At 32.3% G+C, this 24,819-nt stretch overlaps 3 protein-coding genes and 2 long non-coding RNA genes across 9 annotated transcripts; 3 read left to right on the forward strand and 2 right to left on the reverse strand.

Annotated features, from left to right (window-relative positions):
* Window positions 1-225: 225 nt before the first annotated feature.
* Window positions 226-1,141, forward strand: LOC105220432 (60S ribosomal protein L36). Its single transcript, XM_011196870.3, has 3 exons — window positions 226-508; window positions 666-793; window positions 851-1,141. Exons 2-3 carry the CDS (start codon window positions 671-673, stop codon window positions 1,073-1,075), a joined length of 348 nt encoding a protein of 115 aa, XP_011195172.1. The 5' UTR covers window positions 226-508; window positions 666-670; the 3' UTR covers window positions 1,076-1,141.
* On the reverse strand, window positions 923-2,702 carry LOC128921900 (uncharacterized). Of its 4 annotated transcripts, none has more exons than XR_008471228.1 (3): window positions 2,285-2,702; window positions 2,154-2,200; window positions 923-2,086 (listed from the first exon to the last, which is right to left on the reverse strand). It is a non-coding gene; the product is annotated as an uncharacterized LOC128921900 (long non-coding RNA). The 4 variants fall into 4 exon arrangements; XR_008471231.1 differs by having other exon boundaries at window positions 2,149-2,200; XR_008471230.1 differs by lacking the exon at window positions 2,285-2,702 and having other exon boundaries at window positions 2,154-2,248.
* Window positions 2,703-5,847: 3,145 nt separating this feature from the next.
* On the reverse strand, window positions 5,848-8,521 carry LOC128922121 (uncharacterized). The gene is made up of 4 exons (XM_054231706.1): window positions 8,345-8,521; window positions 8,161-8,217; window positions 7,634-7,871; window positions 5,848-7,559 (listed from the first exon to the last, which is right to left on the reverse strand). Exons 1-4 carry the CDS (start codon window positions 8,409-8,411, stop codon window positions 7,460-7,462), a joined length of 462 nt encoding a protein of 153 aa, XP_054087681.1. The 5' UTR covers window positions 8,412-8,521; the 3' UTR covers window positions 5,848-7,459.
* Window positions 8,522-8,543: 22 nt separating this feature from the next.
* LOC105220547 (uncharacterized) lies at window positions 8,544-11,180 on the forward strand. Of its 2 annotated transcripts, XR_008471409.1 has the most exons (4): window positions 8,544-10,366; window positions 10,431-10,675; window positions 10,742-10,901; window positions 10,968-11,180. XR_008471409.1 is itself a non-coding variant. In XM_054231707.1 (3 exons), the coding sequence occupies exons 1-3, from the start codon at window positions 10,237-10,239 to the stop codon at window positions 10,799-10,801; spliced, it is 435 nt and encodes a 144-aa protein (XP_054087682.1). In that variant the 5' UTR covers window positions 8,544-10,236; the 3' UTR covers window positions 10,802-11,180. The 2 variants fall into 2 exon arrangements, 1 of the variants encoding a protein (XP_054087682.1); XM_054231707.1 differs by having other exon boundaries at window positions 10,742-11,180.
* Window positions 11,181-20,718: 9,538 nt separating this feature from the next.
* Window positions 20,719-22,033, forward strand: LOC128922077 (uncharacterized). Its single transcript, XR_008471346.1, has 4 exons — window positions 20,719-21,126; window positions 21,188-21,483; window positions 21,545-21,716; window positions 21,774-22,033. It is a non-coding gene; the product is annotated as an uncharacterized LOC128922077 (long non-coding RNA).
* Window positions 22,034-24,819: the final 2,786 nt, after the last annotated feature.

A 24,819-nucleotide genomic window follows, 5' to 3' on the forward strand; every position in this document is an offset into this window, starting at 1 on the left:
AAATTGCATTGCGCGCTGTGATTGCCGCCCTCAGCATTATTGAATGAATTTCCAATTCATACTGAAACTCAAAATACGAAAGCAAAATGTTTATATCTTTTATGATCAAAATGATTTTTATTTGTCATATAACAAACAATATAATATATGTACGTGAGTCGGAGAATATCGTAGAGAAGTACTTTACTATTATACTACGATCAATGTATTAAAAATGTATCCTTTTCGTAAATTGTTCATGCACATATTTGTTTTCCCGTAGCGATTTACATAGAATGCATTGTATTTGTCTTGTTCATTATAACATTGATCAACTAATTACTCAGATATTTATTAATTTACTTGAATTTATTCTATTCAATTGAAGGTTTAATGAATTTTTTAAAATTGCAACGCTTCAAGACTTTTTTCAACAAGAATTTATGCTGGCAACGCCTAAGCAAAAATGGGGAACTTCAGAAAGTGTTTGTCAGAAGAACCCTCTTTCCGCCTTTTCGCAGCTGCTAAGGTAGGGTGTTGTTTAATTTTCTTATGAAAATCTGAAAATATTATTTGCATCACATAATATAATTTTATAATATTATAGCAGTCGATTAAATAAAATAATTTCTCAATATGCTTTCGATTTGTTTCATAAACTGTGTTCACTATATTTATTTTTTCAGCAACAATGGCTGTACGATACGAACTTTGCGTTGGTCTCAATAAGGGACATAAAACAACGAAGGTGAAGAATGTTAAATATACTGGAGACAAAAAGGTTAAAGGCCTTCGTGGCTCCCGTTTGAAGAACGTAAGTATATAAACAAAAAATTTGTCTTCTATGTTAATTAGTAACTCATATCTTCAGATTCAAACCCGGCACACGAAATTCATGCGCGATTTAGTTCGTGAAGTAGTCGGACATGCTCCCTACGAGAAGAGAACAATGGAATTGTTGAAAGTTTCAAAGGATAAGCGTGCCCTGAAATTCTTGAAACGTCGCTTAGGCACACACATCCGTGCAAAGAGGAAGCGTGAGGAGCTGTCCAACATCCTCACTCAAATGAGAAAGGCGCAAACCCATGCAAAATAATTGAGCGAAAATGTTCATTAGAAAACGTAGAAATAAAATAAGAACAAGTGTTCTATGAAAAGATAATTGTGAAATGTGTTGTGATTCTTAAATTATGTACAAGCAATACTTGTCAAGTTCTGTTTTATGACTAATCTGTTGTAATTTAGCTTTCGAGTGTTTGATTCTTATTGAAGGTTTTGCTTCTACAAAAAAATTGCTAGTTGAATAATGATTTTGAAGATAGATTAAACTTTGCAGTGAGACTTAATATACGTATGATCTTACAATCATGTGGACCAATTTGCCATTTCTTTTCCTGTATTTAATCATATACATATCAAGAATGATAGGAGACATGATTACGACAGGCGTTTACAGTTAGCTTTTTTGGGCTTTGAGTTCCTGTTGAGTGACAACTTTCACGACCCCGAACACGCGAGCAAAACAAAATTGTACGATGGTACAAAACAATAAAACCAAAGAGCTGAAGTCAAGGCTAGTGCTTAATTATTATTTAAAATTCTAAGTGAAAAATGTATTAACTTGAAAAAGAAGTCCGCAATGGCGGAATTATTAAACAACAATAGTACAAAAAAGTCGTCTATAAAGAATTTTTTTCACTTTTCCAACCAGCAATAAAGTTGGCAAAATGGCGAACTTTTTGTAACAAAACATATGATTTTAATTATAAATATGCATTATTACATTGGATCATTTTACAGATGAAGATTTTAAGAATTACGTTCATTGTGATATTTTATCTGCACATTATACAATTTGGTTCACTATGTTTCACATTTCTTGTTCATGTTCTTGTCATTGACATAATCTTGTCTTCTATCATTCTTGCATACATATATACATCATATATCATGAACCAGTGCTCGTGAGATTATTTTACATCCTGAAATTAATACCACTATTGCAATAAAGACCCCCAAATACGCGAGCAAAACAATGGTGGAAACTTTAGTATGCTATCCCAGGCTTTCGGGGATAAAGTGGGCATGGTTGAAAAGAGGAGCTTCTCTAGATTAGGAACATATATATTTTGAATAGTTTAATAATATGCACTTATTATACATTTGTACTTCACCACATTGTTTCCGCATATTTATTTTATAAAAATTATCACCAAAGTAGCTGTAAATACATATTTAACATTTTACACAAATCTCTTAATTTCAACCAGTGTATTCAACAAAGTGAACTAAGTATTTGACATACCCTTTTTTGACAATAAAATAGTAAACAATTCATGTATTTGTTTACATTAACCCGTCTTTTTTATCTTGAACAATATAATATATGTATATGTATTGATAAAATTTGTTGCAATTTGTCAGTTGGAGCACTAAAACTTGGTAAATTGCTTCCATGAGTTGTTTTGCACAAGCACAAAGTATTCGACATTTTCTTTTATTCATTTAAAAAATATTTTATTTTGATTTGAAAATTGTTTATTTTTGAATTTCAAAATTTCAATTTTTGAATAAATGTAAAGTTCTGAACACATAGACGACGATAAGCGACGAGCGACATCTGTCAAATATTAAAATACACGCGTTCTTATGAGCACAGCTTTTTAGACAACAGCACGACTTCGTGACAAAAGGGTTGAAGTCTTCGCTGTAGAATGGCCGCTGCAGAGCTGCCACTAATATGTGAAATGTAAAATTATACAAAGTTCTAACAAGTATGAGGTTATTTTGCCAGCAGAAGCGTAAAATATCTTTTATATATAATTTATAATAACAGGCGTGTTTTATTTGACCAGCAAATTAAGCTATTAGCTTATTTTGTATGGAAGACTTAGTACATATTTATGTTGGCTTGTCATAAGCTATCATAGCTTGTATATTGCAGAGAATGTAGAATATAGAGAAGGTCCAATTGCGGACCAGCGTGTGAATTGTCAAAAACTAACAAAATATAACTCCTACATATAAGCGAGTTTCAATACGGTCGGCTCGGAAGGTGAAATATTAACAGTGACACGTTAGCAGAGCTGAGTATTAAATGAAAAATATGCTCAGAGGTATACATTTCTATTATAGACCCATCCCTGCAAGACGGGTAGAGTTACTTATCTTATGGAATATTGGTCACCGGTAAAGAAAGCTTGTATTATTATTTTGGTCTCTTTTGTTCTAGCAGCAGGAAAAAAGTTACCATTTCTCCTCTTTTACGGCATGTCGGTGTGATTATCTTGCTCGCTCTCTCTCATTGATTTTGGTGCCAATGCTGCATATGTCTTTCTGCTCTAATTTTACTTTGTTTTGGAAAGGCATATGTCACTCTGTGGTTAGCAGAGCCCCCTGTAGTAGTTTTTTTTTAATCAGCCATCTATCAGTGGAGACTGTTCGATTTATCATTTTCAGGGTAACCCACACTGGTCTTGGTCATTTGTTGGATCACCGTTTCGTTACTTAAATTGGGTTCATTGGTCTCCATTGGTCTTCATTCTATAGGTCACCTACTTTTCCGTTTAAAAATGAAAAATTGAAATTGTTTTATTTTTATTTATTTATTATAATTACACCCGCCTCTGTGCAGCAAAGAATGCCCGTCAACAAACACAAGGAAGGTTCGACGTCGAAAAGCTGCAATCGCAACAGACAGCCACGAAATACTCTACTCGACTTGCACTCCTGCTCTCTGAGAGCACTCATCAGCATCTCGGTATAAGGGAACTGTGGAACGGCATCTCAAACTCACTGCGTACCGCTGCAGCCGAAACAATTGGTTTTCGGCAACGACAAAAAACAAGCTGGTACGATGAGGAGTGCCGTCTCGCAGCGGAGAGAAAACAGACTGCCTACCTCGCAACGTTGCAAACGACCACAACACGTGCGGGATGGGATAGATACCGAGAGCTGAAGAGGGAAGCGAGACGCATCTGCAGACAAAAAAAGAAAGAGGCCGAAATGCGTGAGTACGAAGAGCTTGAGAAGCTGACAGACAGAGGGAATGCTCGAAAATTTTATGAAAAAATGGAGCGACTTAACGAAGGTTTCAAGACCGGAACATCCTCATGTAGAGACCAAGGTGGTAATCTGGTAACCGATGTCCAGGGCATACTGGGATTATGGAGGGAACACTTCTCCGACCTGCTGAATGGCAGTGAGAGTACAACACCAGGAGATGGCGAACCCGATCCCCCAATCGATGACGATGGAATAGCAATTACCCGCTTGAAGAACAACAAAGCAGCGGGGGCCGATAGATTACCGGCAGAACTATTCAAATACGGCGGCGAAGAACTGATAAGGTGCATGCATCAGCTTCTTTGCAGAATATGGTCGGAAGAAAGCATGCCTGACGATTGGAATCTCAGTGTGCTCTGCCCAATCCATAAAAAGGGAGATTACACAATCTGCGCCAATTACCGTGGGATCAGCCTCCTAAATATCGCATACAAGGTTCTATCGAGCGTACTGTGTGAAAGACTAAAACCCACCGTTAACAAACTGATTGGACCTTATCAGTGTGGCTTTAGACCTAGAAAATCGACAACTGACCAGATATTCACCATGCGCCAAATTTTGGAGAAGACCCGTGAAAAAAGGATCGACACACACCACCTTTTTGTCGATTTTAAAACTGCTTTCGACAGCACGAAAAGGAGTTGCCTTTACGCCGCGATGTCTGAATTTGGTATCCCCGCAAAACTAATACGGCTGTGTAAATTGACGCTGAGCAACACCAAAAGCTCCGTCATGATTGGGAAGGACCTCTCCGAGCCGTTCGATACCAAACGAGGTTTCAGACAAGGTGACTCACTATCGTGCGACTTCTTTAACCTGATGCTGGAAAAAATTATAAGAGCTGCAGAGCTAAACCGAGAAGGTACAATCTTCTACAAGAGTGTACAGCTCCTGGCGTACGCCGATGATATTGATATCATCGGAAGCAACAACCGCGCCGTTTGTTCTGCTTTTTCCCGCATGGATAAGGAGGCGAAGCGAATGGGTCTGGAGGTGAATGAGGACAAGACGAAATATCTCCTGTCATCAAGCAAACAGTCGGCACATTCGCGTCTTGGCTCCCACGTCACTGTTGACAGTCATAACTTCGAGGTCGTAGATAATTTCGTATACCTGGGAACCAGCAACAACACGAACAATGTCAGCCTCGAAATCCAGCGCAGAATAACTCTTGCCAACAGGTGCTACTTTGGACTGAGTAGGCAATTGAACAGTAAAGTCCTCTCTCGACGAACCAAAATCAAGCTCTACAAGTCGCTTATCATTCCCGTCCTGCTTTACGGTGCAGAAGCTTGGACGATGTCAACATCAGATGAGACGACACTAGGAGTTTTCGAGTGGAAAATTTTGCGCAAGATTTATGGTCCTCAGAACATTGGCAACGGCGAATACCGCGAATAAAAAGACAGCGGCTACGCTGGCTAGGTCATGTTGTCCGAGTGGACGAAAACACTCCAGCCCTGAAAGTGTTCGATGCAGTACCCGCCGGAGGAAGCCGAGGAAGGGGAAGGCCTCCACTTCGTTGGAGGGATCAGGTGGAGAGCGACCTGGTTACACTTGGGATCTCCAACTGGCGCCGAACTGCGAAGGAGAGAGAGAGGTGGCGCACTATCGTCGATTCGGCTATAATCGGCTAAACGGTTGCAACGCCAATCACATACATTATAATTGTATCATGTATTTACATTTATAAATTAGTATTGTATAATATTTTTAATTTTTAATAATCATTATAGATTAATTTTTAAATATTAGCATTTCAGTACAAAATGAACTTTTTACAAACGTTTTTGCAGCTATTTATACATTGATTTTTTACAAACGTTTTTGCAGCTATTTATACATTGATTTTTTATACATTTATATTTATACATTGAGAAAATTTATATATTTTAATAATAAAGTTAGTATTAATTATTAAATTTTTACTTTTTACATATTTCATATATAAATTTAGTATTAATTATTACATTTTTATTTTTTGTAGTTGTAGTTGTACAATTCAAATAAAATTCCATTACTATTACGAATGTTATTAGTATTCGAACATTCATTTGTATAATTTAATAATATTTTACATATAAATTATGAATTAGCAAATGAAGAAATTAAAACTAAACGCGAAAGATTTCCTTATAACTATCCTGTAAGGATCCAACCAAACTAGTGAACCAATATGGTTTGATGTCAATTCCACACGCTCCTATCCCATATGTACATAGGGATGGCAAAAAATTTTGTTTAATCGATTAAATAATCAAATGATTAATTGCAAGATATAAAAAAATAATTGCAATTAATTGCAATTAATGTAAAAAAATCGATTAATCGATTAATTCCAATGTTTGCAACTTTGCGTAAAAATAAAACCAATAAAATATAGGAGACTATATTCTTATTTCAGACATTCAAATTGTGTTCGTATATACACAAAAACAAAAACGGAAATAAAATTAAAATATCGTATTAAAAATTCATTTGTCTTAGCATAAAGGAAAATATATTCATTGAATATATTCAGAAAATTTAGAAGTCTGTTCAACCAAGTTTGAAGAAAAAGCAATTTCGATAAACTTTTTGTTGTCAAACGATTGCGTTTTTCGGTCGCAGTTGCACCCGCTTTAGAGAAAAGCCGCTTAGCTGGTACTGAGGTACCAAGTAGATGACAATACTTTTTTGAAAGTCCGTATAGTTTGGGTAAACGGTTTTCATTTCTTCCCAAGCATAAATAGTGTTTCGACTTAGTTCTAATACCTGACAATTCAAATAAAAGCTCAATTCATCTTGTGGAGATGTAAAATCGTTGTCCTTCCTCCTTCTTGTGTGCACTAGAGTGCACAAAATGGTGTCAGTGTCATCATCACTTAGGGAAACATTGTCTTTACTCCAAGATTGCAAAGTCTAATTTGTACACATATATTTATATATAACTAGAAGAAATTTAAAATGTAATACCGATTGCTCCGACTTACCACCAATTTGCAGGCTACATTTGCATGTTTTAATTTTAAATCCTGCAACATATTTGAAGTGTTATTAGAAAATTTTAAATTTTTGCAGCAAAGTTGACATTTAACGTAGTTATTGCTTTTTTTATTAGAAAAATGTCCACACAACTGAACGTAAAATGCGTTTGACTTAACTGTAAATGCAGTGTTACCAGACATTCATTTGTTGATATTAAACTACGTTGACATATTAGAATTTAACTATGTTTACACCGTTTGCAATTTCGACCCTTGTAGCTAACTTAGATGAACATAAAATGTATTAAATTTCAAAATGCTGTTTGCGATTATTTTGCAATTACTCGAGTAATAGTCGAGTAATTAGAAAAGGTGTTTCGATGCAATTAAATCGTAAATTGAATGAAAATAATCGATTAATTTAATCAAATGATTAATCGTTGCCATCCCTATATGTACATTATAAAAAGGTTCAGCTCGTCGGAAAGAGGTTGTGCAACTGCTAATCTAAATGTCCGATGGGATTTGTTGTTGTCTTGTTTATCATGCCTGAAAAATATTAGAAATAGAAATTGTTATTAACGATTAGAAAATATTAATATATTTGTATTTGTAGTACAAACCTAAGAAAAGTTGTAGTTATTGTAATCCTTAAACATTGGCAACTGCGGATACCGCAGAAGATATAATGATGAGCTGTATGTGTTGTTCGAAGACATAGACATAGTCCAGCGAATAAAAAGTCAGCGGCTACGCTGGCTTGGTCATGTTGTTCGAATGGACGAAAGTGCCCCAGAGGGAAAGAGGGAGACCTCCACTCCGATGGAAGGACCAGGTGGAGAAGGACCTGTCGGTCAATATCTGAAATGGATAATGAAAATATAAGTAGTGCTATATATATATATATATATATATATACAGAGCTTAATGCTTGTAATAACTAAACAAAAAATAAACAACTTTTTACCATCAAAATAAAAATAATTCTAAATAAATAAAATGCAACAGATGCATTCTTGTACATATGCACATATGTATGTACATCTTAATACGCACTAACTCAACATGCACATAAACGCATTTATATTTACTATGTTATTATCCATTGTTTCTGCGTTTTTATACTGTATTAAAAATATTTGAAACATACCTCCACCAATTCCAACGTCACCTCCTTGCTCTTCCTTTCCTGTGCACACACGTATAACTGGAATGAAATTATTTTAATTATAAAAACTAATAACAAAAACAACACAAATAACTGCATTTATAAATTCGAAAAATGTCCAAAAAGACTTAACAAAATAAAAAAAAAATATTTAAAACGCACTTACATCCATTCACTTTAAATTTTATTTTGAAATGAACAGCGGTCATAGCGGCGATTTTTGAACGGTTCATTGTATCTCTTACACATAAAAAATTAGGGTTAATGAATTTTGCTACTATACCCAGCAAACATATTGGCAAGCGTTTTGTAAATTAAGATTGCAGCAAGCTTGCGTAAATAAGAGTTTTGCGAACGTCGTTGACAATTTGCTTGCAAATGCAAGTGTTTCATGAATTTAAGCAAAACGTGTAGTTCTCGCCGCAAAAGATTGTGCTAATAAGTTGTGTTAATAAATTATGTAAAATTGTTCTTAAAGTTGTTAAATTACATAAGCGCGTTTGATACTTTTAATTATCATTTGCTATTAAAAAAGGTAATAATCTACTTATTTAATGTCTGCAGCAAAAAAGAAGAAAAGTGTTGTGCGCAGCAGCTTCGAAATTTTTGAACATCTATGGAACGGTGCGGCTGCAAGTTCTGTAAGTACCCAGAGTGAATTTGTGGAATAGGAGGTTGTGCCTGAAGCACAGAATAATTTAGATTCCTTGTTGCCAAACGATGATTATATTTCTGATGAAAGTGAGAACTCGTCCGATGGCGCCGTTATTGATTTCAATAAACGTTTAGCTGCATGGTTTGTAGAGAGCAATGTGTCCAATGTGCATGCTAATAAATTATTGTACTTATTAAGCGACAAAATTGAAGGTCTACCAAAAGATATCAGAACGCTAAAACGTACGCCGACTGATGCTCCAGTTGTCTCGTTAGCAGGTGGAGAATATGCGCATTATGGCTTCAGAGACTGTTTGACAGATTTTTTGCGGGAATATAAAGTGCATACAAATATTTTAGAATTGAACTTTAACATCGATGGATTGCCAATTTCGAAAAGTTCGCTGAAGAGCGTGTGGCCTATTTTAATGAATGTAAATGGGACGGATTCAGTTTTCGTGTGTTTGGGTGTAATGAAGGCTTTGCTTGGATCCTGGATAAAAGTTAAAAATCGCAATTATTCTTTGCAACAAAATGATATACGAAAACTAAACACAGAATTTCAATCCATTGCGCGTTACATACCAAGAGACTTTTGTAAGAAACCACGGGATTTAAAAGAGATAGACCGCTTCAAAGCAACGGAATTCCGTCAGTTCCTTTTGTATACAGGCCAGGTTGTGCTAAAGGACATATTGAGCGAAGAGAGGTACATTCATTTTTTGCAACTTAGTCTTGCAATGCGAATTCTCATCAATGCTGAAGATTGTGTACGAAATAACAAATGCGCAGAGGAGCTGATAAAGGATTTCTTACTCAGAGTCCCTGTTTTATATGATGATTTAATGTTAACATATAATTTCCACTGTTTGAGTCATTTGGCCAGAGATTCCATGCACTTTGGATCACTAGAGACAACCAGTGCTTTCAAGTTTGAAAATAAATTAGGAAAAATTAAGAAACTAGTTAAGAAAAATAATAATGTTCCGTCCCAAATTTACAACAGACTAGTTGAGCAGAGTGTACATGGAAATCATCATACAAATATTGTTTCTAAAAAATCTACAGTACAAAGTGATGGCACTTACAAATTTGTTAAAACTAAAAACTTTTATTTATCATCTATTGCACCTGAGAACTTTTATTTAGTACAAAAATTAATTTTCAAACTTATTTCCATATCAAGATCTGCTGATAACGATTTTGTACTTCACGGGCTAAGGGTACAAGACTTGCATAACTTATATGATAAGCCGCTTCAATCATCGCTTTTTAATATTTACCGTGCCGAAAATCTCAGTTTTAACCAAACACCGAATCACCATACGCTTGACGAAGTAACATCAAAAGTTATATGCTTCTACACCAGATCGTCTTATATATTTGTGCCACTCATAGCAGATCATGTCGCAGAACAATCTCAATTACATCGTCGACCCCATTAATAATGACATCGCATCCTCACAAACTATTTATGTGATGCAACCAAGTCCAAGCACAACAACAACTTCTTTGAATAGTGCAACGTCGTCGGGTAAGATATTTATTTTTAACACCGCAACACTTTTCTCATATTTGTTTTATATTTTTTTCGGCAGCAATTCAATCAGTAATCATCGACGCATGTCAAAAGGCTGTTGAAAAGGTGGAGGAAAAAAATAAGCTAATATTGTTGCGCCTAACAGGAAACGTTGAGGGGATGCGCAAAGAAATCATTGATCTTAAAAAAGCGATATCACATAATAACGTTACTATTATACCAAGCAAGCCGTATGCTAATATTGAAGACTTCCTCAATTTTGAGAAAACTATTCTGGAAGATATAGATAAATTTTCCTTGCTGGTAAGAATTTAAATTTGAAATATCCGGTGACTGTATACTGATGTCGATTTTATTTATATTTTTTAGAAGGCAGATCTAAAAAGATGGTCAACATCCAATTCGAGAAAATTTGTTACGAAAGCGTAGCAGAAGATTATGACTGACAACGTTGCTGAGAGCTTTCCCTGGCGAGGAACTGCAGATAAGAAGTGCATTAGGGCCTTCACTGTCGCCACTGCTTTTCATCGTAAGTGAAATACGTTTAAAAGGTTTCTAGTGACATTTCTATATTCATATTTAAATTCTATTGCAGAAACTTTCGCTGAAAATGGAGGCAAGGAAGAGGACTTTGTGTTTGCCTCTAAGTCATATTTCCAGTACGCAAAAAATCGTATTAAAATTAAAACAACAAAAAAAGTAAACTAAAATACTTAGTAGTAATGATTTTTTAAATGAAAAAACAATGAAGTTCCTATTTTTATATTTTAATGTAATATTATTTTATGAAGAAACCAAATTTAATATTAAAACTGATTTTTTAAATGTATCAATAAAAAAACATATCCAAAACAAAGTAAATGTTTAAAACGCTTACTTATTTCATTAAAAATACGTGTTTTTTAAGCATTTTCAAAACGTGTTTTATAAGCATTTAGAAAAAGTGTAATTACGTTACTTAAAAACATGTATTGCAATTGTCTTTTAAACGCTTATAAAGTTGGGTCCTTTTCCATTATGAACCCCTTGCTTTGATGTCTTTTGTAAAGGTCACAGCAGCGTTTTATAAGTGTTTTGCTTACTTTTGAACGCTTACAAAACGCTTATTTTTATATGTAAATGCTGGCTGGGTAACTACCGAGATTGCCACTTAACTACAAAATGTTAGCAATGTGTATGTATTGGTAAAAGCTGGAAAAATTTGAATGTGTAGTGGTGTATGAGTTAGCTCCGTCTTGTAGGGATGTTAGGCTTTTTGTTTATATGTTGATGCATTTATATGCTTACTATATACAATTGATATGAAATTCGTTTTGCGGATATTTATGAATGCATCCACAATTGAAAACATCCAAATTAATTATGCGATTTTAGAGGTATATTTGTAAAAATAATATTCAAACGGACCCACATATTTATGTAATGTTTTATAACAATATACATACGTACATATGTATGTACTTTATATGTTTATATTTTAATACTAAATACATTTCGTATAACACTAAAATGAAATACATATTTCGTAACTTAAATTTACATATACATATGTATATTAAGCATTTACGTATGTGCATACATATATAGGTATGTATATCTTCAAAAATTCGAATTGTCTCATTATCACTTATCAGTGAAGGACATTTCAAATGTACACGCATTGCTCTGTATGCATATACATACATATGTTTGTATGTCCCCAGTAGTTCGGCTGGTGTCAAGCGATTACTAGAGCGCTAAATCTACTAGCGATTTCATGCATTACTAGTAATTAGTCTTTTCGCTAATGATTTGTAATGCAACGAGGCATTACTCGAAAAATGAATTGGCAAAACCCACCCCTAAAAACAGTACTCTTGTTTTTTTTTCATTTCGCGCTCTCTCTCTCGTCTCTTTTGTCACACAATTTTTTTTCCAAAAATTTGACGCGTCATTTCACATTTTTCCGACTAAGAGGAAGATGCGTAATTTGCGTACGGAAAATTATAGAATATTTTTACATATAGTGAAAAAGTATTGTGCAAAAAAGTGAAAATTAATTTAATAAGTGAATAAATGTAATAATAAAATAAGAATAAGAACGCAAGACAAGAAGAAGGGAAAAACAACCACGGATGGAGGCGCCAACACCGGATCATCACAAACAACAACAAAATCACCGCAGATCACCCAAACTCTGCAACCCATAGAACCATCGCGGGATTATCCACCCATAGATCAGGTTATATACTTAATATAATTGAAAACTTATTATTACAACATTATTATACTAAAAACTAATAATATTTTTTATTTTGTACAATCATGTATGTGTATTAAATAATAAATAAAAATTAATTAACATAGCTAATAATAAAAAAAGTAATATTAATAAAGAAAATAAATAATTAGTAAATAAGAATAAGATAATTTTTAAGGACAAAAAAGGGAGGAGATAGAATGTAAGAATAGCAGAAAATAAGAAAATAAATTGAAAATAAATATTTGTACATGAACTAAATAAATATATATTTCTTTGTATTTCGTAAACATTTGTTTTATTTTTTGTAAAAGTGTTGATTTCAAAAGTTTTTCTCAGGCGTAGAACCACATGCGTTATTGTTCCTCCAGCGTGTTCGAATTAGTCAAATCACTAGCCATTTTGAATTAACGAAAACGCTAGTGATTCTGTACTAGTGATTCACTAAAGATTTTGGAACTAGTCCTTTCACCAATGACTGGTAATGCATAGTCGCACCGCTTGATTACTCTCGTAGGACATTGCAATGTAAAAATCGTTAGTCAAATAACATTGCATGTAATCGGGCTGGGACCGGTGCTAATGCTTCGGGATTAGTTATATCGTTAGCTCTTCTCCGATGGTACCGAACTACAGGGTCACTGAATAAACACACCAACCTACATTTGCATATGCGTGCACGTTAGTCATGAACGCAGGCGCACATTTACTTGGCAAAGTTGTTTCATTCATAAAAGCAGAGCCATACACATCTCCCCACGGATGCCATGCCAACAAACGTCTTTTCGCGACGATGACAAAAATCATAAACTAAAGATTTTTCTAATGTTTCCTCCAGAAGGAAAAGTTGCAACGCCGCAAAAACCTAGGGATAAAAGCGGCAACATAGCCCTTGAGTCGATTGAAAATATTTTTCAGCAAAAATTCGGTGACTCACAAAAATTTATGTCGATATGTTTGCATGCTCATACTATGTTCTAAGTTCTCTGGCAACGTTGCGTCGCTTTGGCATTGCGCGGGAGTTACATATACGAATAATTATGTAAAGACACCTGACGGTGCAATTGATAAGTACGATGAACTGTTGAAACAAATTGTAACATAATACCATTTCCGGCCTTTTACTAAAATGTTAAATAAATAAAGTAATTGAAAATGAAAAAGACAATAAATTTCTTAAGAATTATCCAAATCAACGTAATATGCTTAATCAACAATTTCATAAATACAATATGTTAAAATTAATTAATAAGCAAATTGTAATTAAACTAAGCTTGATTTTAAGTGAATAACATTAAATAAAGTAGTCTGTTCTGGGATGTCATCAACGTCAGCTCGTTGCAACTTAAATTGATTTTTTATTTTTTAAAAACCCGTTCTCCACGACCAAAGTTAAAAGTGGCGCAGTCGGTAATCCTTGTAAATAATTACAAAGGATGGTGATTAAACATATATTTCCCAAAATAACTCTGCGAATCCGTAGCCAACTTAGGAAGTTGACCGGACCCTCTAGAGTATAATATAATATAAAAGAAAATTTTTGTGAAGTGAAAACGACCTTAAAACAAAAAGGCGTAAATCCACCCAAAAATAAATATTTTCATGAAATAATAAATTTTGTGCAGTGAAAAGCGACTTTATTAAGGCGTAAATTCACCATAAATACTTGAATAATAAAAAGATTTGCAGTGAACACGACTTAAGCAAAGAAAGCGTGAATTCACCAAATCAATAAACAAGTGAAGTGACGAAAAAAATAAAATAAAAATTAAATCATCAAGGCAGCAAGCATTTGACAGGAGGAGAACGATGGCACAGCAGGAGCAGATTCAAATTCCGAATATGGAGCTGTTAGAGCAACTAAATCGCAGGGAAACACAGCTGGAGCAGATGAGACCAGCATACGTAGAACTGAAGAATCGGACGGAGGAAAATAGTGGTAGCAGAAACTTCTTATTGAAAACAGTCAATGATCTACCAACAACCGGCGACATCACCATTAATTCATTCTTTAGCAGTATCGAATACCTGCTTTCATCAGTTAACGACAGTGGACTTCTATAGAACCATTCAAGGTGAATCTAAGGACACAATCATAACTTATAAAGGAGACATTGCAGCTGAGGTACAAGCCGGACGTAGAGCCATACCATCTTTACAAGAAAATAGGAAATCTTAAGGTGAGTTGTGTTAATGATCTTATTAGTGAAATTCAAAATATTAAATATACACAGACAGCACAGACAAACAGAAAATTTAAAATAAAAGGAGATAATCCAAATGACAAAAATAATAGTAGATATCCTGATAGAGGACATGGACAAAGAAATAACATAAATTATAGAAATAGAAATAAAGCTTCATATAACCAAATTTACCAAAATGACATTAGGCATAACACATCTGGCCAATATAAACAAAATAGCGGAAGAGATCCCGAATAGCAGGACACCCTAGCAGCAGTAGCAGCCAATATCGCTTGCAATCGCCTAGGCAAAGCTATAGAGAACTTGAAGATAACATAGAAGTGAATAATTCTATTTTATTTACAAGGAAGCCTCGGAGAGCTTACCCAGAATAATAATAAAAATTGAAAACAAAAAATACGTTGCGCTTATAGATACAGGAGCAAATATAAGTCTAGTGGATTCGGAATTAAACGACTTTCGAAAAATTCCACTTAGAAATAAAATAACTATTAGTACAGTAACAAGCAAGGAAATAATTACCCACGAAGTGCATACTGAAGCACCAAAAGAATTTAATTTAGCGGAAAACGCATATATAAGATGGCGATCAACACCATTAAAAAATAGAAAATATAATTTCGTAATAGGAATCGATTTATTAAACCATTTAAATACAATGATAAATCTAATGGAAGGAAAAATTTCACTAAATAAAATGGAATCGAATTTTTTAAAGAAATCATTCAATTTCAGTGAAATATGCGCTCTAGATGCAACGAATAAAAAGATAAAAGGAATTCAGTTAGATCATTTAAATACAGAAGAATTTAAAGAACATCAATTTAATTTTGAATATATAAAGGGAAAAGAAAAGAGAGTAGCGGATTTTCTTAGCAGAATAGAGAATAACGAGGACGTTATCAAAGAGGAGAAGGAGGATGATATTACGGAGGAAAATATATAAAATTACTTAAACGTAGTTAATAATATTGATGATAATACATCAATACAAACAATTCATTCAGCGGAAGAAAATTTACAAGATCATTTTTATATAAAAAATGAAATAGTAAACAAATATAAAACTCAAATTATCTTAACAAATAACAAAACAGAAGAACTAAAAACGATTCATGGCAAAAGAATTATTTTCATTTCTGAATATGATTTCCATAGATTGGGTGAAATATTTAGAAAATATATATCAAAAGGAAAAGTAGGAATTTATTCAGAATTATCTGAAAGACAGTATAATATAGTTCAAGAGAAACTAATAGAAATGTTTTCAAATGATAAACAATTAGAATTTATAAAAAGCACAATGAGAGCACAAGATATAGAAACAGAAGTCGAAGCGGTTAAACACATTTCGCTATATCATATTAGAGAAAGTATGCATTCAGGCATACAAGAAACTTATAATCAACTTAGAAATAAAATTTATTATCTGAAATTAGGAGAGTTAATACAAGTAGTTATTAACCAATGCGAAACATGTCAAAAAGAAAAAAAAACAATTTAACAGCAGAAAAGAATAAAATTATAAATAAATTAAATCTGAATAAAGAAAATTATAAGGAAAAGAGAAAGGAAAGATTTATAAAAAATTATAAAGCAGTTAGGCACAAGGAACAACCTAAATATAGGAAGCAGAACTTAGACAAAATACATATCAGTAACATAAAGAGACCATTAAAATTTACAGATTAGAGATCAGGAAATACCAAAAGGTAGTGACATAATACTACATATGATTGACCTTCAACAATTAGAAAATATTATTAACTACATGACCGACAATATAATCTTAATGAAAATAAAAAATAAAGAAATACTACAAAGAGAGTTATTGGACACAAGGAATAAATTAATGACACTGGCATAAGTAGAGATTTAGTTAATGCCATTGGCAGTATGTCAAAATGGCTTTTTGGAACAATGGACGAAAATGACAGACAAACTATAGAAACACACCTTTTACGAACGAATGACTCATTTAATGAACAAATTAAAATTAATTATTATTTTACATCAGCTATTGAACATTTAAAAGAAATTGTTAAAAGCGATAGATTAAAAATTGAAAAAGAACTTAATTCAATAAATATATTTATATGAAGAATATAAACAAAATTTATACTTAGATCAATACACAAAAATTCAATTCTTAACAAGTAAGGAAAGGCTAAGTTCGGGTGCAACCGAACATTTTATACTCTCGCAATTTATTGAAGAAATTTAACCAATGCATATATGCGGAATAAAGCTCACCGTATTTTTGAAAAACCTACAATGAGGTATATGGAAATGTTATGACCCGATTTTAATAATTTTTGGAACAGAGACACACTATTAGAAGAAAACAATTTCCTCTGAATTAAATTGAGATATCTGAGAGATTTACCTATATTTTGGTTAAAATTTATCCTTAGGCGCTGAGTTCAACATGTTCGATATCTGGGGCCTTGAAAAGTTATGGTCCGTTTTCGACAATTTTTTCCCAAGAGAAGCCAGAGATGATATGCACTAATTGTGTAAAATTTTATTCCGTTATCTTCATTTGTTCCTTATGTTTACATTATAAAGTGAAGGAATAAGATGGATTTCAAAATTGAGTTATAAGGAAAGTAGTAGTGGTTGTGAACCGATTTCGCCCATTTCGCCAATTTCATTCGAATCGGTCGAGTAGTTCCTGAGATATGGTTTTTGACCCATAAGTGGACGATGCCACGCCCATTTTCAGACATCCGGCTTTCAAATCTACTCGTCACCTTGATGACTTTGGTATACAGTTGATCTCCTTTTTGCACGGTTAACTGGGACAGTAAATTACTCGTGTAAAAAAAACCGTGCAAAAAAAATCAAATTTTTATATAAAACTCACTATTGGGACCAATTTAAGAAAAAAATCGTGCAAAAAATAGAAAACGTGTAAAAAATATCTAATTTTACATGAAATTCTATCTATTCGTACAGTGAGAATTTTCACTGTTGTTGTTGTTATAGACTTTTCTGGTATTGTATGTATGTACATATTACTGTTAGAAGGAACAAACAACTATTATGTACATATTACTGTTAGAAGGAACAAACAACTATTCTGGGAATGGTAAAAAAATAATACTTTTCAAAGTTTCGTCATTAATCGCTGTGTCTTCTTTTTTCTTACTTCTTCATACAGCGTCATTTATTTGTTTACGTATTGAAATTTCACTCTTTTTCACTGGCTTTCGAATCTAAAATTTGTATTTTTTAATTTAAACCAAATTTAGAATTTATTAAATTCTATTAACAGCAATGGATTTTTGACGTATTGACGTATGGAATTTTGATTTTATTGCAAAAAAGTATACAATTAAAATAAAAAATCCGTGTAAAAAAGTAAAACCGTGTAAAAATGGTAACTGGGAAGTGTTCAAAAGCACCGTGTAAAAAAAAAACGTGCAAAAATAAACCGTGTAAAAAGGAGATTCACTGTATATGACTCTATATCTAACTCTTTTAGTTTTAGGTGTTACAAACAACCGTTATGTGAACAAAACTATAATACTCTCTTTAGCAACTTTTGGGTATATATGGGATAATACATCCAAATATTTTAACTAATGAAGAAATTATAAAATATAATATTAATTATAATAAGCCTAAATATCTACAATTGGGAACAGTAATGGTAAATAATACATTTCTAGTATTTGGTATAAAAATACCAAAAAATTTTGAAAATGTAAAAATAAGAAAAATAATACCAATACCTAACAATGAAAATAATGAAATAGATGCAAAAATAGAGGAAATATTTACCTATAAAAATAAAACATTAATATTTGAAGATAATAAATCATTAGAACAAATGAAAATATGCAAACATTGTATCTTAAGAAATAATTGTAATCTTATAAATTGTAAAGAACTCGAAAAAAGACAAATGAATATAAAAACAATTTTTATTAAAAATGCTATGAATTTAAAAATTAATAATACATGTTATCAAGAAATACCTATAATAAATGGAAACTATTTAATAAGATTTAATAATTGTTCAATTAAAATTAACGACTATTATTTTTCTAATTTTGTCGAAGAAATTAAAGAAAATATTGTAACTTTGAAATATAAAGATATTCAGAATTTAAAAAAAAAATAACTTTTGATGAAATAGTAGAAGAACATAAATCAAATATGGAAAACACTTTTAAATTGAAAATACATACAAATATATCATATATTTGCAATATCTTAAGCATTATTATAATTTTGTTAATAGCTACTCTCATTAAAAAAAAACACAAGTATATAAAAATAAAATTAAATAAAAGAATTCAGGAGAATTCTAATCTAAAGGGGGGAGTAGTTACATATACGAATAATTATGTAAAGACACCTGACGGTGCAATTGATAAGTATGATGAACTGTTGAAACAAATTGTAACATAATACCATTTCCGGCCTTTTACTAAAATGTTAAATAAATAAAGTAATTGAAAATGAAAAAGACAATAAATTTCTTAAGAATTATCCAAATCAACAGTAATATGCTTAATCAACAATTTTATAAATACAATATGTTAAAATTAATTAATAAGCAAATTGTAATTAAACTTAGCTTGATTTTAAGTGAATAACATTAAATAAAGTAGTCTGTTCTTGGATGTCATCAATTGCAACTTAAATTGATTTTTTATTTTTTAAAAACCCGTTCTCCACGACCAAAGTTAAAAGTCGGGCGGCCATCAATTTTTCGACACATCGAGCTTACAGGGCCGTTTCAAGTGATCCTGCCGTAATAATATTTGCGCTTAATATGTATTGACAAATATTGAAGTATTAATTGGTTATTTAAATAATTAAATACATTTTAATATCTACCAACATATTAAATCATGTTTAGAACAATTACTTTTGATATTTTTAAGAAACAAGGCATAAAACTTAAAGAATTTATATGTTGGGCATCTGGGCCTTTCTGCCTACATACGCTCCACATTCCTTACAACTCTTTGACATGAAAACAAAAAAATCATACTACGGCCACGGGCAACGAAGATCTTATATTAAGCCATGAGTACATAAGTTTTTTCTTTTCGCTTTTGTTTTTGATTATGCTTTAGAAAAAGCAGCAGTCGCAAGCAAAGCAAAAGCAGAGCACTTTTGGCAGTCATTGGTTTGCAGTTTTTCACATTGCTTTGCTTGTGTTTGATCAGCTGCACAAACCAAAGCAAAAGCGTTATATTTGCTTCGCAAGTCGTCAGCAGTCGCAGTCGCGAAACAGTTTTTTCGATAATTTAAAACTGTTTAGTGAAACATTAAGAAGACAGAGGGCTCTGCTAACCACAGAGTGACATATGCCTTTCCAAAACAAAGAAAAATTAGAGCAGAAAGACATATGCAGCATTGGTACCAAAATCAATGAGAGAGAGCGAGCAAGATAATCACACCGACGTAACTTTTTTCCTGCTGATAGAACAAAAGAGACCAAATACAAGCTTTCTTTACCGGTAACCAATATTCCATAAGATAAGTAACTCTACTCGTCTTGCAGGGATACCTCCACCAATTCCACCGTCACCTCCTTGCTCCCCCTTTTCTGTGCACACACGTATAACTAGAATTAAATAAATGCATTTTTAGATTCGAAAAATATCTAAAAACACAAACACAACACAAAATAAAAGAAATATTTAAAACGCACTTACATCCATTCCCTTAAAATTTTATTTTGAAATGAAACAGCGGCCATGGCGGCGATTTTTGAACGGTTCATTGTATCTCTCTCTTACACATACAAAAATTAGGGTTAATGAATTTTGCTACTCTAACTACCGAGATTGACACTTAACTACAAAATGTTAGCAATGTGTATGTATTGGTAAAAGCTGAAAAAATGTGCATGTGTAGTGGTGTATGAGTCCCAGCAAGTCATGGGTACTGAAACACATTCAAATAAATTTTAATAACACCACTACATACACACATATGCAACAAAGGGCGAAATGTGCATAAACATTTACCTCAACTCTTCTTACAGCACCCTGAATGAACAACCAAAGTTCTCGTGTTTAAACAAGTTTTGTTTTGAGCTATATCATGGCTGCTTGTGAAGTATTATTATGCTTCTTTTTTTATTTAAATCAGTGATCTGCAGCCTAATTCAAGTTTAAATTATTGAAGCACGCATTTTAAAAACGTAAAATAAAAGTTTTGTAAAGCCAAAATATGGAATTGAAGAGGGTGATACAGAAATACTTCATGGCATTGTCAATTCGAAGCACGCAATAGAAGCTGCGCCAGCAATGGTCAACAGCAAGGGCGAAACCATTGAATACGTAAATAATTGTTGAATATAATAATATTATCTTGCCTTAAATTCTAAAATTTTCCATACAGATATTTCAAACATCATACTGCGCGTTAAAGGTACGCAACCTAATTGCTGCTACATCGAACACAAATCATTTACACACCAGATATTAAGTTTAATGTCACTTTTTTACGTGCAATTAAACCTTTTGCTCAACACAAGCACGAGAATTGGAACGACATGGTTTAGGTGCTTTTGAAACCGTATATTATCACGACGTGTGTCAACTGGGTTTTCCCAATGAGCTAGAGGGCAAAGCAGTTTCAGTATTCATTTTCATTTTCATTTTCACCATTAGCAGCTAAAACACAGAAATTAAAGGGTAAATTTAAGTGAATGTTTGTGATCATAGAAATATAAAAACTTCTTGTATGTTTAATTAGGAGGACTTTTTTGATTCATTTTCACCTTGTATTGAGGAATTATAACGTTGTTGTATCGCTTTACAAGGACATAAATTCACCGAAATTAGTTCAATGGAAATACTACAGCAAGAGCATGTATGTTATGACTAGAACGTTGCCCGTACTAGATTTAGAATTCCTGAAACATAAGGTAATTATTACCAACTTTAATGTTGTAAAAATTAAAATTTTACTTTATATTTTATAGAAACCCTCCTCCCAGAAATTGGATGAAACTAGTACTAGTGAAATTAATGAAAGAACAGATCTTACAAAAACTCCTAAAGAAACCAAAAGAGTCCTCACATAATGTGCGCAGCTTACACTTCCAGGCCGCTCGGGGTATTTGACATTTGCCACTCTTCCTCCAGCCTTTGTCAGATAGCAACTATTCAATATGTTTTACATATGTATATAGTGTAGTACGATAATACATTTATAAAATAAATATAATAATAAACACCTAAATGGCATGATATTTTAAATAAATATGAAATATAATTAATGTTTTTGTTATTAAATTCTCATTTGGGATTCTGGTAGAACTAACCGAAAATAGCGCCTATAGTTTCAGGGCTTTTGTGGGTCGCAGTACTGAAAGTGCACGTGGAGTTTTCGTTCGCAGTTTTGGGTATTTCATCCGTAATAGTACCAAGAACAGTACTGAAAGTGCACATGTAGTTTTGGGTCTTTCATCCGTGATAGTACCAAGATCATTCACGGAATAGTGCAAGAGTTATATATACATAGCTAAATGATGAATGTAATGTGCAAGAAAGTGATGAACGATCACACGTACACAATAGTTTCGGGTACTTTTGTCAATTCGCCCTCAAGAATGGCATAGAAACTTTCATTGAAACTGCTAGTACCGCTCCCTGGCATTTCAGGGGTATACAGGTACACATTTCATGTGTTTAAATAAAGTTTAAACATATTATAAAAGGTAATAAATTATTTATCTAAAGATCTTTTTTAAAGTACTTATATTTAATATGTTTCTTAATTTTGTTTTTATAAGTGCAAATTCCGAAAATTTTCGGTCCGCAGCGGCTGATTAGATTAATGACAAACTTGTATAAATAAATGAAACAAAACTTATCATACCATTTTTAATAGTACTCCAAAATCTATCTATTGATATCAATATCTTTTTTTAATAATTATCACTCAACCTAAGTAACTTCCATTGAGTTATTATTGTAACGAAAATGGCACTAGAACAAACCAGAATTGATAATCGAAATCGATAAATTTCCAGATGTATGTAGACATCGATATTCGTAGTTGCCAGAATGTTCGAGTGCCGATGTATCGCTTACAATCGACTATATAAGGGCTGTCGGACTGGCAGCAAGACCCCTGCAAGACGGAGGTAACAAACTGCACAAACACAATCAAACTTTTTCAGCTGTTTACACATACAATTACAACACTTACATTTGTTTACAACTTTGAATTGAATTGGAGAAAGCTTTCGTTAGAAAGAGAAAAAATATTGCCACTGTAAGCATATTGATATAATAATATGCTAAAAGAAGACAGATATGACATTAATAAAAAAAGAAAAACTGAAATTGAAGCTGCAATTTGGCCATTTTATAAAAAAATTGGCGCTTGAAGAGGTAAGGTTATTTTTGGTTAAATTTTATTATTAATATTAATTGATTTGAATTTTTATGCAGGAGATATATAAAAGTATTCAATTAAGAAGGTAAGTGTGATTAGTGTTTATCTAATAATTTGTGTTATTATTATTATATTTAAAGTGTGTAGCTCAAGAGTGAAAAAAAAAATAAATGAATTGGGTAAACAAGCGGTTGGTACCTAACTCATTTAAATAAGTGCTTTCGGATGTCAGGGTATTTGCTCGTTTGCAGAATTCTGAACATATTAACCTCAATGATTAAATATAAACTGATTAATTAATATTAAAAGCTATATAAATATATAAAGAAATATATAAAAATTCAAGTGCTAAATTAAAGAATATTAATATTAAAAGAAAAGTGCTAAATATAAGAAGAAAAATAAATATTAAATGCTTTGTAAATACTAGTGGCCATTGTATAGTGTGTAGTTCTATTATGTACTATTTTACATATACTCATCCTTCGTTTTGTTTTTCTATTTTAGGTGTTAGATGCCTGGATGCTGGGATGGAATTTCTTGATATGTTGTTAGCAGGTTTGCGTAAGGTGTATCCAGTCCACACCCAACATTGTTAAAATATATACATATATTTAGAATAAGAATAAAATAAGATTATATATCATTTTAATTTGTTAAATTAGAACATAAATTGCATAAATATAATAATTTATATATAAATGTAATTTTTATATTAATAACTTGTAAATGTAAAAATTTAATAATAAGTTTAACTGTTTAAGTTAATATGATTGTATTATCTACATATTTGATTTTGTAATAATTAAAAATGTAATAAAATAAAATAAAAAACAAAAAGAAAATAATTATTTTTAAATGTAAAAATTTAATAATAAGTTTAACTGTTTAAGTTAATATGATTGTATTATCTACATATTTGATTTTGTAATAATTAAAAATGTAATAAAATAAAATAAAAAACAAAAAGAAAATAATTATTTTTAACTGTTAGCGGAAAAAGATAACAAATATAGGTAACAAGCTGTTAACCAAAATAATGACCCGTACGGTAACAAATACATCTGTTCTGAATAACATATATGCTAACATTTGCTTCAGCAGAGGTAACATATATATAACATGCCAAATATGAAAATATATGAGGCCATTAACAGACTGTTAGTTGTCAAAACTTGACCAATAGGAGACAAGTATAAGTGTTATCGTAAAACGAGACCACTTATGCAAAATGTAATTGGATAGAGTGAGAAAACCGTTGAACGAGTAGGGGCATAGTGTTACTTCTTTCCCACGCTTCGAACAAAAGTAACACACAAATTAATTTTTGCTAATGTTTAGAGTAACATAGCTGTAACATGTTAGCTGAAAATTACCCGTCTTGCAGGGACACAGTTCTGATAAGAGAGTTGTCGAGTAAGGACAATTCTAAGGAGAGAGAGTTGTCGAGCAAAGTGTAAACAAGTTATAAGTTAAGCTCCAGTTACCGATGCTTGACTTGACTCAGCTTCGAAAAATTTGGCTTGGAAAACTTAGATGCAGTTATACTTCACACAACTTCAACTTCAGCTGTTATTATTATAGTTTCTGGGTAGAGTTGCCAGATGTTCAGATTTAGCTTTAAA

Source organism: Zeugodacus cucurbitae, chromosome 5 (assembly GCF_028554725.1).
Source record: "Zeugodacus cucurbitae isolate PBARC_wt_2022May chromosome 5, idZeuCucr1.2, whole genome shotgun sequence".
In the NCBI taxonomy this organism is placed as follows: domain Eukaryota; kingdom Metazoa; phylum Arthropoda; class Insecta; order Diptera; family Tephritidae; genus Zeugodacus; species Zeugodacus cucurbitae.